Source organism: Chlorocebus sabaeus, chromosome 25 (genome assembly GCF_047675955.1).
Source record: "Chlorocebus sabaeus isolate Y175 chromosome 25, mChlSab1.0.hap1, whole genome shotgun sequence".
Classification (NCBI taxonomy): Eukaryota; Metazoa; Chordata; class Mammalia; order Primates; family Cercopithecidae; genus Chlorocebus; species Chlorocebus sabaeus.
In genome coordinates, this window is record NC_132928.1 from 22,160,963 (window position 1) to 22,173,216 (window position 12,254).

Here is a 12,254-nt window from a genome sequence, read left to right on the forward strand (position 1 = left end):
ACATATTTACTGAAATCAGAATTTAGAGAATTTTGGTGGTATAAGAAATCTTCCTTTCTTGCCCCATTTTAGTAAATTTAACTGTGATAAGCTCATGATGAAGGGTCTTTGAGGAGGATTGTTTTAGTTGCTAGTAGCTGTGAATACCAGTCATGAAACTAACAATCTCATCTTAAGTCCTAATTTGTTTTCTCATTTCCTAAATACAGGGTTTTAGTATGCCCAAACTTACCCTGTGTTACATGAGAAGGAGATGGTTGCACCAAATAATATGCCATTTGATATATCGATCTGACCATTTGGTATTTCTCCAGGATTAGGGCATGATTTCTCTAGAATAGAATACAAATTGATTTTTTTTTAATTAAATTATCAGGCATACACACAAAGAAGGTAACTATGTGAGGTGGTGGATATGTTAATTAGCTTGACTGTGTTTATCATTTCACAATGTGCACATATATTAAAATATCATGTTGTACACCTTAAATAATATTTGTTGATTATACCTCAATGAAGCGTGGGAAAAAATTTTGAAAAAATTATCAAGCACATATATGTAAATTCATCATCTGAACCATTGATAGTTCTTATCCTTAGATTTTTTTTTTTTTTTTTTTTTTTGAGATGGAGTTTCGCTCTGTTACCCAGGCTGGAGTGTGGTGACATAATCTCAGCTCACCGCAACCTCTGCCTCCCAGGTTCAAGGGATTCTCCTCCCTCAGCCTTCCAAGAAGCTGGGATTACAGGCATGCACCCCCACGCCCAGCTAGTTTTTGTATTTTTAGTAGAGTCGGGATTTCATCATGTTGGCCAGGCTAGTCTCAATCTCCTTACCTCAAGTGGTCCACCTGCCTCTGTCTCCCAAAGTGCTGGGATTACAGGCATGATCCACCACGCCTGACCCTTAGACTTCTTTAATTCTAATTTCTCTTTATAATAAGTTTTGAAAAAGCAACGTATTTGTAATATATACTTGTTTCATTTTAGGTAACCTCAAACTAATTAAATGTGAAATTTTTGAGTGAATAAGTATTCCTACCACATAAATAATTAGTTTGTCTAATTCAAAATAAATTGACACTCATGGTCCTATCAAGAAACATCCTAAATAATAATATATACACACAGAGTTCTAGTATGAATGAATGAAGGGATACTGTTTCCCCCAAACACCAGATGGTTGAAAATACTTTAAAAAATTTTACTCACTTTTACAAAATTCAGCTGCTGTGGACCATTTTAAATTCTGAAGGCAAGTTAGTTTTGCTAATAGAGAAGGGTCTCTTCTGTAACCTGGACGACACTCATATTCCACAACAGTACCGACTGGAAAATAACTCTGAGGGATATAAAGCTGTTTGAGGGATGCAAACTTTAGCCTGGTTGGCGCATCGCAGCTACCTAAATGTATTAACAAAAGCAGCAACAAAAAAAGTAGTATCAATGTTTGTTTTGTAATCTATATTTAATTATCTGGACCCTAATAACCCCCTTTCTTTACTGCTTTGCACATATTTGGTACTTAACTATATTAATATCACCATGGCACTTGTAATGTAGCAAATGCATTCACATGTATACTTTATTTCCCAGTTACTAGAGGCTTAGGAAGTAGAGTTGGTACACAGATATCACTATCCCCACTTCAAAAAACCAAAGACACAAAAAAACCATTTAGGTTGCCTGGCACAGTTCTGGCATTCAATAAATGTTGGTTTCCTTACCCTACCCTAAAGAACTACACAGCACCATACAGTACAGGAATAGGGTATTTCCAGACCCCTGGACTAATGTCCTGCACAACAATAATAGCAGCTAACATTTATTTACATATAAACTCATTTAATTCCCACAAGCCCTGGAGGCAAGGATGAGTTAATTGTATACATAAAGTATTTACATCTGTAAACAGCTGGGCAAATGTGAATCTAGAGAGGCATGGTCAAGTGGAAGGGTCACTGGATTTGTAGTCAGAAGACCCAAGTTTACACCTTGGTTTTGGCATAAAAGCTGCTGTGCTCTTGATGAAGTTAACTACTGGGGCCTGTCTCCTCCACCATTGGATAAAGTAACAACATGGGGAAGAGTTAAAACATGATACGTGTGCAAAGACTATGTACTTCATCCTACTGCCTCTATCGTGGATAAAAATAAAAAGTTAAAGCCTATTTCACGCATGGCTTCTAAAAGTATTTGTGCCAATTTCTGCATTTACTGTAGCTTCTATTGATTTAAGTTGTTCAAAGTCAGGTTATTGGGTCTCTTTAACTTTACTCATGTATCTCAAAGCTAATACAGGGCTATGTAAATAACAGATTTTTTTCCTCCAAGATAATGCCGATATATATTTTATGAAACCAAAGGGCACATGAGGTGTGGATGACTGTATGTATATTCACCGAAAACAAGAAATCTTCATTTCTTTTAATTCTACTAGATATCAATATCAAACACGGTTACTGTGTTAGCCCCAAAACAACTCTTCACTGGGCCTCTTATTCATTTTTAACAATCAACCTATCTACCTATCTATATGCCAATTTACATATATCTCTCTCCCTATATATATCTCTCTCCATATATACATACATATATGTCCCCATATATATCCCAATTTTTATATATATATATATATATATTTTCAAAGTAGCAAGAAGAGAAGATTTGGAATATTCTCCACACAAATGCCAAGTGTTTGAGGTACTGGCTATCCCAATTACACTGATTGATCATGACACATTGTATGATCTATAAATACCTATAAATACGTACAAGTATAAGATTTTGAAGTAAATATTGAGAGCTTTTAAAAATGCCACCACAGAGTTGTATTTGATAAGCCCTACTTTACAAAATATTTAAGAAAACAGATCACTTACGCTATGTGTCTCAAGGTAATTGCCAAATATATTTTATATATTTACTCCCTAAACAATAAATATTGTTTAATTTCTCTACTAGTTCGTTCAAGGGGTACAGTGTTAGGAAGAAAAACTCTTAATGAAGCAGCAAGACCTACTCAGGGAGGTAAATGTCTTCAATTAGCTGGAGTGTGAAGTGCCAACGAGGTATACCCTGGGGTTTAGTAACACTAGAAAACTATCAATTACTAGTCACTCCAAAGATACACAAAAATAAATTTTAGATACATTTCATTCCCATAACTTTTCTAAAAAAAAAAATGAGGAACTTACGATTGCAGAACTCTTCAATATCTGACCATTGACTGTCCTGAAGGCAGACCACTGAGTCCTGCTTGCCAGGAATTTTCATAAAGTTTTCATCACATCTGTACGTTATTATGGTGTCCTTGGGAAAACTTGTAAGGCCTTTCAAAGCTGGCTGAGCATTAGGTACAGCTGGGGGAGGGCCACAGTCAGCTAGGGAGACAAAAGCAGAACTGAAGGAAATGACTATCAAGGGTCCTCACAGTTTGCTGTTTTTAAGACACACGCCCCCTTGAACTGCCACACCTTAAAGAGATGACATGCAAGTTTGCAGCATGGTGTGCTCTACACGGCTGGACTCTGTCGAGAGGGGGCAGCGGTCAGCGGTCTGGCCTCCCATCCTTTTAGACCAGCTTTTTGGGGGTTAAGGCTCTCTTTGAGCCCTCCCTTTCGATTTTCCCAGGCTTGGCCGCTCCGCAAACCCAGCCGGGGCCTCTTTAACCCTCCACGCCAACCCCTAAAGCCAAGTCAGCTGGGGGCCGACACAGCAGGAGCCCCAAATGCTGGTGAGCGGCGACAGCCTTAAAGGTACAGGACGGCGGGAACCAAGACCTCGGGCCACGCTCCCCACCTGCCAAGTCCCGGGTCCCTGTGCGTGTCTCGGAGACCGACTTGGATCTCCCACCCAGCCCAGGGGCTTCCCTGGCCGCCAGGCCCCCGGACCCCCGGGCCCCCACTCACCCCACACGGCCGGCAGGCACAGCAGCAGCAGCAGCAGCAGCAGCCGGGGCAGCTCCCCGAGGAGGGGCAGCGCCGGGGGCACGCTCGGCCGCGCTACAGTCATGGCGCGCGAGGTCAGAATAAGTACGCGCCGCCGGGACTCCTCCGCCGGGTCGCAGCTACGCCCAGCTGCCTGAGCGAGTTGCAGCGAGCAGAAGCAGCGCCTCGCGGCTCCGCAATAACAGTTAAATGAGTGCTTTGGGCGGGGCCTGGGCTGGGGTTCTGTGTCACCAAGGGTGGGACAAAGAAGACGGGTGGAGTAGGGATTTGTTGTGGTCAGAGGTGCGGTCAGAGGGCGCTGGCGTCATACGCCCCTGGGAGCCCTAGACTCGGGGATAGCGGGAAGGGGAAGGAGGAGGAACTCGCTGGCAACCCCCTCTGGGATTCACTCTCCCCACCGCTGGGTGGGGCCTGCAATGACCTGCCTTCTGGAAACCTAAATATCTCCTCGCTACGTAAACACAAACGGGGTGGAAACGGGAGAGGGGGAGGGGTGCTCAAGTATCGCAGGCCTTGCTGCCCGAACGTGAGTTCGTCTAAGCAGAGCATCCCCGCGCTTGAGTGCTGCCAAGTCGAGCTGCACGTGCGGTGGAGTCGGGGGCTGAGACTCGGGGATTGAGACGCGGTGCCCTTTCCGTGTTGTGGGCCTCTACTGCGAGGTCTGTCAAAGGCCAGCACGAGGGTGGGGAAGTAACTAGGGAGCGAGGGCGTTATCTCCTAGAACACTCTCTAATGTGACAACAGAGAGCTAGGAAAACAGGTTGAGGAACACAGTAGGGAGTGAATATTGTTCATGCCTTGTTCTGGTGGGAGTCACTTGCTTCACCCGGGTTCACCTTATTTACCAAAGACACCACTTTGGGATTACTCCAGCCTGACTGTAGAGAGAAATTCATCAGTGTGTGTGTGTCTGCCTCGGGGGGGAGGGGGGGTGTGGGGTGGGGGAAAGAGGTAGGGTAACAAAAACAAACCCCAAAAAACTGAATGGTGGTGGGGTAGATTTTAAGAGGAAGGCTTGTTACAAACCTTTAAGAATAAATAGCCTGAGGTTTGCAAGAGTGGCCACACATTAGAATCATGTGGGGAGCTTACATATATATATATATTCATATATTTATATATATTCATATATATTTATACATATATAAATATATGTACTTTAAGTTCCGGGATACATGTGCAGAACATGCAGGTTTGTTACATAGGTATACACGTGCCATGGTGGTTTGCTGCACCCATTAACCTGTCATCTACATTAGATATTTCTCCTAATGCTATCCCTCCCCTAATCCCCACCCCCAACAGGCCCCTGTATGTGATGTTCCCCTCCCTGTGTCCATGTATTCTCATTGTTCAACTCCCACTTATGAGTGAGAACATGCAGTGTTTGGTTTTCTGTTCCTGTGTTAGTTTGCTGAGATTGATGGTTTCCAGCTTCATCCATGTCCCTGCATAGGACATAAACTCATCCTTTTTTATGGCTGCATAGTATTCTATGGTGTATATGTGCCACATTTTATTTATCCAGTTTATCATTGATGGGCATATGGGTTGGTTCCAATCCAGAGGCCCAAACTACACCTTAGACAAATTAAATCAGCATCTTTGGGGATGGCACTGGGTATCAGGATTACTTAAAAGTGCCACACTGTGCAGCCAGGTTTGAGAACCACAGACCTATATGGTACTGGTCAGAGTAAAGATCTATCCAGCCTAGGACCACCCCTGTCAAAAATAGAAAGGATATAGATGGCAAGGTGGGTTGCCCTTCTTCATAGAGAATAGCCTAAAGAACGTGCTTCCCTTTAATAATTTGTCTGGGTCTGGCTAGCAGAGTCCTAGCCTAGATTCCTTTTCCCTTAAATGCCGTGCCTGGTTAAGTGAAATTCCCTCCTTGGAATTATACTTTGGTCCATGGACCAGCTGTGGGGGTATTTGTTATATCTATCATGATATTCTTTCCTGAAGGTTTTCTGATAGCTCTTTACTGGTTGGTATGAGCTTTATAAGGAGGAAAACAATTTTCAATCATAGCATTTTCTTTGACCCATACTTACTGTATAGAACCAAACCCTGTGTTGCCCATTGCTAGAACCAGTCCTACAGTGATTCCAAGCAAGGGACTACTGTAGGATTTCATTGAAACCTAACAATACTCAAACATTGTGGAGTTTAGCCAAGTTAGGGTGGGGGGCTTTTAAAACCATCTAGTGTCATCCTCATATTTGATGTTAAAATACCTTACTTTTACTCCCATATTGGATATAAAAACACAAGGTATGTCAGGGCCTGGCAGTGTTTACAAGTGGCAACAGGTCTTCATTTATTCCCCCAATAACCTCCAATAACCTTCACCACCACTCCCTTGTGTCGTGCCATTATACATAGGTAATCTTCATTCCTGCTTGGGCTTACAGAATTGGTGTGAAAGGCAAGGTAGCATTGTGAAAAAGGCAGGTCAAGCAAGACCAGTTATGCAGCTGCCAGAAGACTTAACATTGAAGTCTATGAAAGCTCTCTACGTGTTTATTATGTGAATGTCATAGCTTTATATGCAGAGAAAACAATGAGCTCTGCAAAGTGTCAAAAATATTATCTATCACACAACTTAGTGACACTAAATGTCCTAAGCATTCACCTTCCAGAATACTTAGTTATTGGCAATAACTATTTTTAAAAGGAAATTTTGTCCGGGCGTGGTGGCTCACGCCTGTAATCTCAACACTTTGGAAGGCCGAAGCGGAGGATCACCTGAGGTCAGGAGTTCGAGACTAGCCTGGCCAACATGGTGAAACCCCGTCTCTACTAAAAATACAAAAATTGGCTGGGCGTGGTGGCATGCGCCTGTAATACCAGCTACTCAGGAGGCTGAGGCGGGAGAATTACTTGAACCTGGGGGACGGAGGTTGCAACGAGTCAAGATTGCGCCATTGCACTCTAGCCTGGGGAACGAGAGCAAAACTCCGTCTCAAAAAAATAAAAAATAAAAAAAAAAGGAAATTTTATGAACAATTACTGGATGGAGTCTTAAGTAATAGTTACAACCACCCAAATGTCAACATTCTGAGGGGAAGGAAACAAAGAAATCCACTACGTATTTACTCAACTTAGAAAAGCGATCTATGATAAAATCTAAGCATTCCTCAGAAAAAGCAAATATGTTAATTTATAACTTACTAAAGATTATTTTAAATAAATGGCCTCATTTGTTGTGTTCCAGTTGCTTTATACACATTATACCATTTCATCAGCACAACTTCATGAAGTGAAGATAACTATCCATATTTTGCAGACAAGGAAACAGGCTGAGAGGCTGTTTACCAAAGTCCATGCACTAACTAGCGACTAGGTCAGAATCTAAACCTAGTTTGATTTCAAAACCTATACGTCTGTCCTACCATACTGCATTCTTTTTACTGGAATCAGCAAAAGTTTCTTGTGTGCAGAGGACAATGACTGAGGTTCTTGGGGAGGTGATTTGGGAACCCAGGGGCTCATGATATGAGCAGTAGTTCCGAGGCTTCATACTTATCTACCAGAAACTAGCTGTGTGTCCTCCGCTGAGTCACTGCACGTCTCAAGGGCTTCTTTCCGCATTGATTAAAAAGCATTTGGCACTAAAATAGTCTCTACAGAGCTTCCAATCCAAAACAAGCTTATGTAATTAGGCCAAAATACAAAGAAAATAGGTTTAAGATTTTGACAGAGCAAGGGACCACGGCTCTTACTCTTGTCCCAGGAACCATACAATGACTAAATCAAAGACTGTTTAATAAACTTCCTTAGCACACAGAAGCCCACTAAGTGTCCATACTTGTGTTTGAGAATCTATAATCTAGTAGGGAGGTTTTCCATGATAAATGCTTTACAAATATCACAACCAAAGTGGTATGGGACTTCAGAAAGGAGAGAAGGGAGTGTGGTAATTGGGGTGGGGAGGCTAAAGGCCCAATGATTCAACTAAATATGACACGTGTCAATGCAATAGGGCAAAAATAGGAAAAGAGATATGAACAAATGTTTGGGGTCAGGAAAAGGCCTGTTGATTCCAAGAGTAGTAAGGAGTTTAGTTTACAGAGAGTATGGAGAACTGAATTGAGGCAATGGAAGAAGAGGGTGAGAGAGGCTGGAAAGAGATTTGAGGGAGCCTTAAAGGTAAGGCCTGTGCCTTTTATACCATTCAGAAGCATTAAAGAACTGTTGACAGTTGTAAGGAGGAAGCACCTGGGTAATTTGGAATTTGCATCTAAGATGCTGAAATGAGAATGACTGTGTAAGCTAAGATCCAGTTTAACTACAACAGTTCAGGTGTTTAGGCTTAGAGAACAAAAATGTCTTTTAGTTTTAAAATAATACATCTATATTAAGGAGTCCCAGTCCTGTTGCTCTATAAAACTCCTGACACAATTATTATAGACTTTTGAATTTCCATTCCTGCTCTGACCAAACAAGTTTCAAAGTAACCCACAGAATTTGGCAACTGACTCGATAAGGAGCAGTGGGGAAAAAGATGTTACAGATGACTCGGAAGTTTGGAGTTTGTGAGATTAGCAGCCCTATTTAAAAGAACTATCCATTCCAGAGCCAGGAGGTAATTTAGGGAGAGAACAACAAATTCAGCTTTACACTTGTTGAATTTTAAATGCCTTGGCAGAGTGTCTACATGGAAACATCCAGCATGCGATTGAAATGGAGGCAAGATGGAGGTGGAGTGGGTGGAGAAGTGACTGCAGGCAAGGTTTGAACCAAGGGAGGATGTGGAAATACAAACAGAGAAGCCCAAGGTGTGAGACTTGAGGAGCCCCACATTAGAAGGTACGAATGACAGAGAAAGGGAAAGGAGAAGGTAGTAGAAAGGAAAGAGAATCGTGCAATTTCCTGAAAGCCAAGGGATACAAAACTGTGAGCAAATATTATCACCCTCATTGCAAGTGAACCAGCTGGTGTTTAGGGAAGTTAAGAAACTAGCCCCAAACCACATGGCTTGTTGGCAGTAGAACTAGTGCTTAGGATCTTAGCGCCTCTGTTAGACTGGCCAGGCATCATTCTTCCAGGAAATCTCCCTTGCCATGACATCATGCCTGGTACCTTCCTCTGTGCTACCAAAGTATGTAATGTGCCTATCTGTGCCTCACATCTGAGGAACCAGGCTATTTCATATTTACATCCTAACTCAGCCTAAATATATTCCCAACTTACCTTAAAATAGCCAATGGGCCGGGGCAGGGTGGGGTTGGAGGGAACTTTATATTGAGGCATTTTTGTCATGCAGCTGCAAATACAGGTAATTCTGCTTCACAGAATAAGGGTATTTTTTAACAAATGAAAACAAATGAGTGGACTCTCCTGTTTCTTATACATGAGTTCTTTTCTCCAGGAATTCACTAATCAAGGTATCAGTGTATTGCAGCAGACATAGTAGTTTTCCTTTTCACTAGGTGCAGGTTCAGCAGGACCTAGGAAAACATGGTCTAATTCCATGTGACACGTTCACCTATGTAATGGCATCCTGCCCTGCAGCTGACTTCCCTGTGTGTGTGAGAACAGGCTCAGCAGCCAGGGGGAAATGCAATGCTTGACTTATGTGAGCAAATATTTATTTGCCAAGACCTAACTTTCTGAGACAACAGTGAATTTTTGCTACCTCCACTTTGGAGGTAGTGGCAGGAACAAGGAAATGTGTGTGTGCACACATTTGTGAGACTATGTGTTCGTGTGTGAACTTCAAACACAAATCTTAGGTTTTGCAATAGTAACATTATTTATAGGAGCAATTGGGAAGGTTAGGAATCTTGTGGCCTTTAGCTGCATGACTCCTGAGCCACAATTTTTAATCTTGTGGCTAGTTTGTTCATTTTAGTGTGTGTGTGCAAGAATGTGAGAGTGTGTTTGCATGTGAGTGTACATATATGAGTGTGTAAGCATGTGTGTGCATGTATGAATGTGTGTGAGCATGTGAGAGTGTGTGTGCATGTATGAATGTGTGTGAGCATGTGAGAGTGTGTGTGCATGTATGAATATGTGTGAGCATGTGAGAGTGTGTGTACATGTGAGAGTGTGGTCCAGCACCCAACCGCTCTGAAACACAAATTTCTCACTTATAAAACAGGTGTAATGATATTACCTCATAGGGGTTTTGTGAGGAATAAAGGAAGTAGTGTATGTAAAGCATTTGGTCCATTGCTTGGCACACAGTACTCAAAAAATATTAGCAATAATGAATGATCATGGGTGACATGAATGAATGTTTCCTGTAACAAGACTTGGCCACTTTTCATGAAATCCATAAAAATAGTCATGTCATGACATACAGTTTTAAAATTCTGTAAAAACAATAGAAAATTCTCATATATTAGCAATGTGGAGATCATTGAGTTGTTTTCCTTATTCTTTCCCCACCCAGTAGTATTTTTCCTTTAGCAAAGATTAGGTCATTTACCAAGATTCAGAATTGTTTAAACATTGGATTCTTTACCTCCACTGTAGTCCCATCTGCAGTTTGTTTCCCTTGATTTATCAGCTTGCAAGTTAAGGAGCAGATTTACAATTTAAGCGTATTAGAATTGCACAAGGGTAAGGAAGGAAGAAAGAAGAAATTCACATGGAAGGGATCACCTTCCACTGATACTCTCACTTTGAGACTTAACCTTGGTTAACCATCCAGCAATGCCATGAGTAAACTATTATTACTTCCAGTTGCACATGTTGGGACAGGTTCAGAGGGGAAAATGATTGGATAAAACAATACAGATGGCAAAGCCAAGCAAAATTTGAACCAGGTCTGGGGAAATTTAAAATTATGTTCCATCCACTCTACATGTTACCTTTCATTTGTTGGTGCATAATGAAGACTAAAGGGTTCATTGATCTTAAAGTGTTCATCGGTGAGTATTTTCCTAGCACTATTCTCTCAGATGTCTTTCAGATGTCAAAACTCCATTTACCTAAATGATGATCATTTCTCTCAGATAAATTTTACTTTTTCATGTAGCCAAATGTTCTGCTATGAAGAAGGTAATTTACTTCAGAAAAACAATAATTGCAGGTTTTATTGAAAACACTTCTGTTTTCTCAATGTCCCCATCTGAGATCACCTCCTCTACTACTTCTGTGACATACTTTCCCCCTTATGTTTCCAAAGCACGTGGCCTCATTTTGATGTCACTTAGTCCATTCAGCCCAAAGGTCTATAATAATTATGTCAAGGTTTGTTTGTGTGTGTGTCAGGGTTTGCATGGAAAAAAACCAATTTGGAAAATACTTCAGTAACTTCTTACATAACAGACACTTACCATATGACCTTATATTTCCAAGTATGGACCCAGGGAAAATAAAAATGTCTACAAAGATTTGTACATAAATGTTTATAGCAGCTTTATTTCAACAGCTACAAGCTGGAAACAATTCATAAATAGCTGAATGGTTAAATAAATTGTGGTGCTTCCATACAATGAAAACTACTTCACATTAAAAAGGAGCAAATTAATGATACACACAATAGGGATGAATTTCAAAAACTTGCTGAGCAGAGGAAACTAGGCACATAGAGTGGATATTATATGATATCATTTATATGAAGTTCCAGAACAAGCAAAATCAACTTATGATGATAGAAATCAAAGTAATGACTGTCTGGAGTGGGGAGTGCAAGAGGGTAGGAGAATTTACTGCAAAATGGCAAAAGGGAACATTTGGGGGAAAATGTTCTATATATTTATTGGTGTAGTGGTTACATGCTGTATACATTTGTGAAGACTCATGAAACTGGATAATTTGAATGTTTCCATTTGTTTTATGTAAATTATACCTCAATGAAGTTGATTAAAAATCATAAAGTAGAATCAAAGGTTTCAGATGTGGAGTTGGTGGGCTTTGGCAACAGTGAATCAACTGGGTTATGTGTCAAGAATAGCACAACTAAATACACCTTTTCTCGTTTTGCCCCCTAATTTTGTCAGTCAGTTTGAAATAGTGTTAACTATGGATGTGAAATAATTTGAGGCCATAAAGAGCAACATTGATGGGCTTTGCTGTCTTGCAAAACACTGAGTTGTTATATATATGAGAAAATTGGCAAAATCACAAAACAATTATAAGCATATTGCATTAACCATTTGATGTGGATAGTATAACCTTGGTTGTTTACTATATTCTGAGAAGCACAGTGTTGAATCAGAATGCTCACCAATTACCAAGCCATCCACAGGAACTTCTGACACAATTTCCCATGAAAAGAGAATCAAGGAGATTCTGTTCTCCATACTGTTTGATCCCAGCCTGTTCTCACTGCTCCATCTGAAGAGC

General features: G+C 41.0%; 1 protein-coding gene across 10 annotated transcripts in view; it reads right to left on the reverse strand.

Annotated features, from left to right (window-relative positions):
• The window catches only part of CD55 (CD55 molecule (Cromer blood group)), a 146,327-nt gene that overhangs the window by 33,016 nt on the left and 101,057 nt on the right, over window positions 1-12,254 (reverse strand). The window contains exons 1-4 of one of the 10 annotated variants that reach the window (XR_005236081.2): window positions 3,912-4,330; window positions 3,198-3,383; window positions 1,213-1,404; window positions 233-332 (exon numbers count right to left, since the gene is read on the reverse strand). Coding sequence is in view for 8 of the 10 variants with exons in the window: in XM_007988631.3 (XP_007986822.3) it covers window positions 233-332; window positions 1,213-1,404; window positions 3,198-3,383; window positions 3,912-4,014 (581 nt within the window). In the remaining 2 variants the exon portion in view is untranslated. Of the gene's footprint in view, window positions 1-232; window positions 333-1,212; window positions 1,405-3,197; window positions 3,384-3,911; window positions 4,340-12,254 lie in introns of those variants that run through there. The other 9 variants (XR_005236080.2, XM_007988631.3, XM_007988630.3 and 6 more) reach the window with 9 other exon arrangements.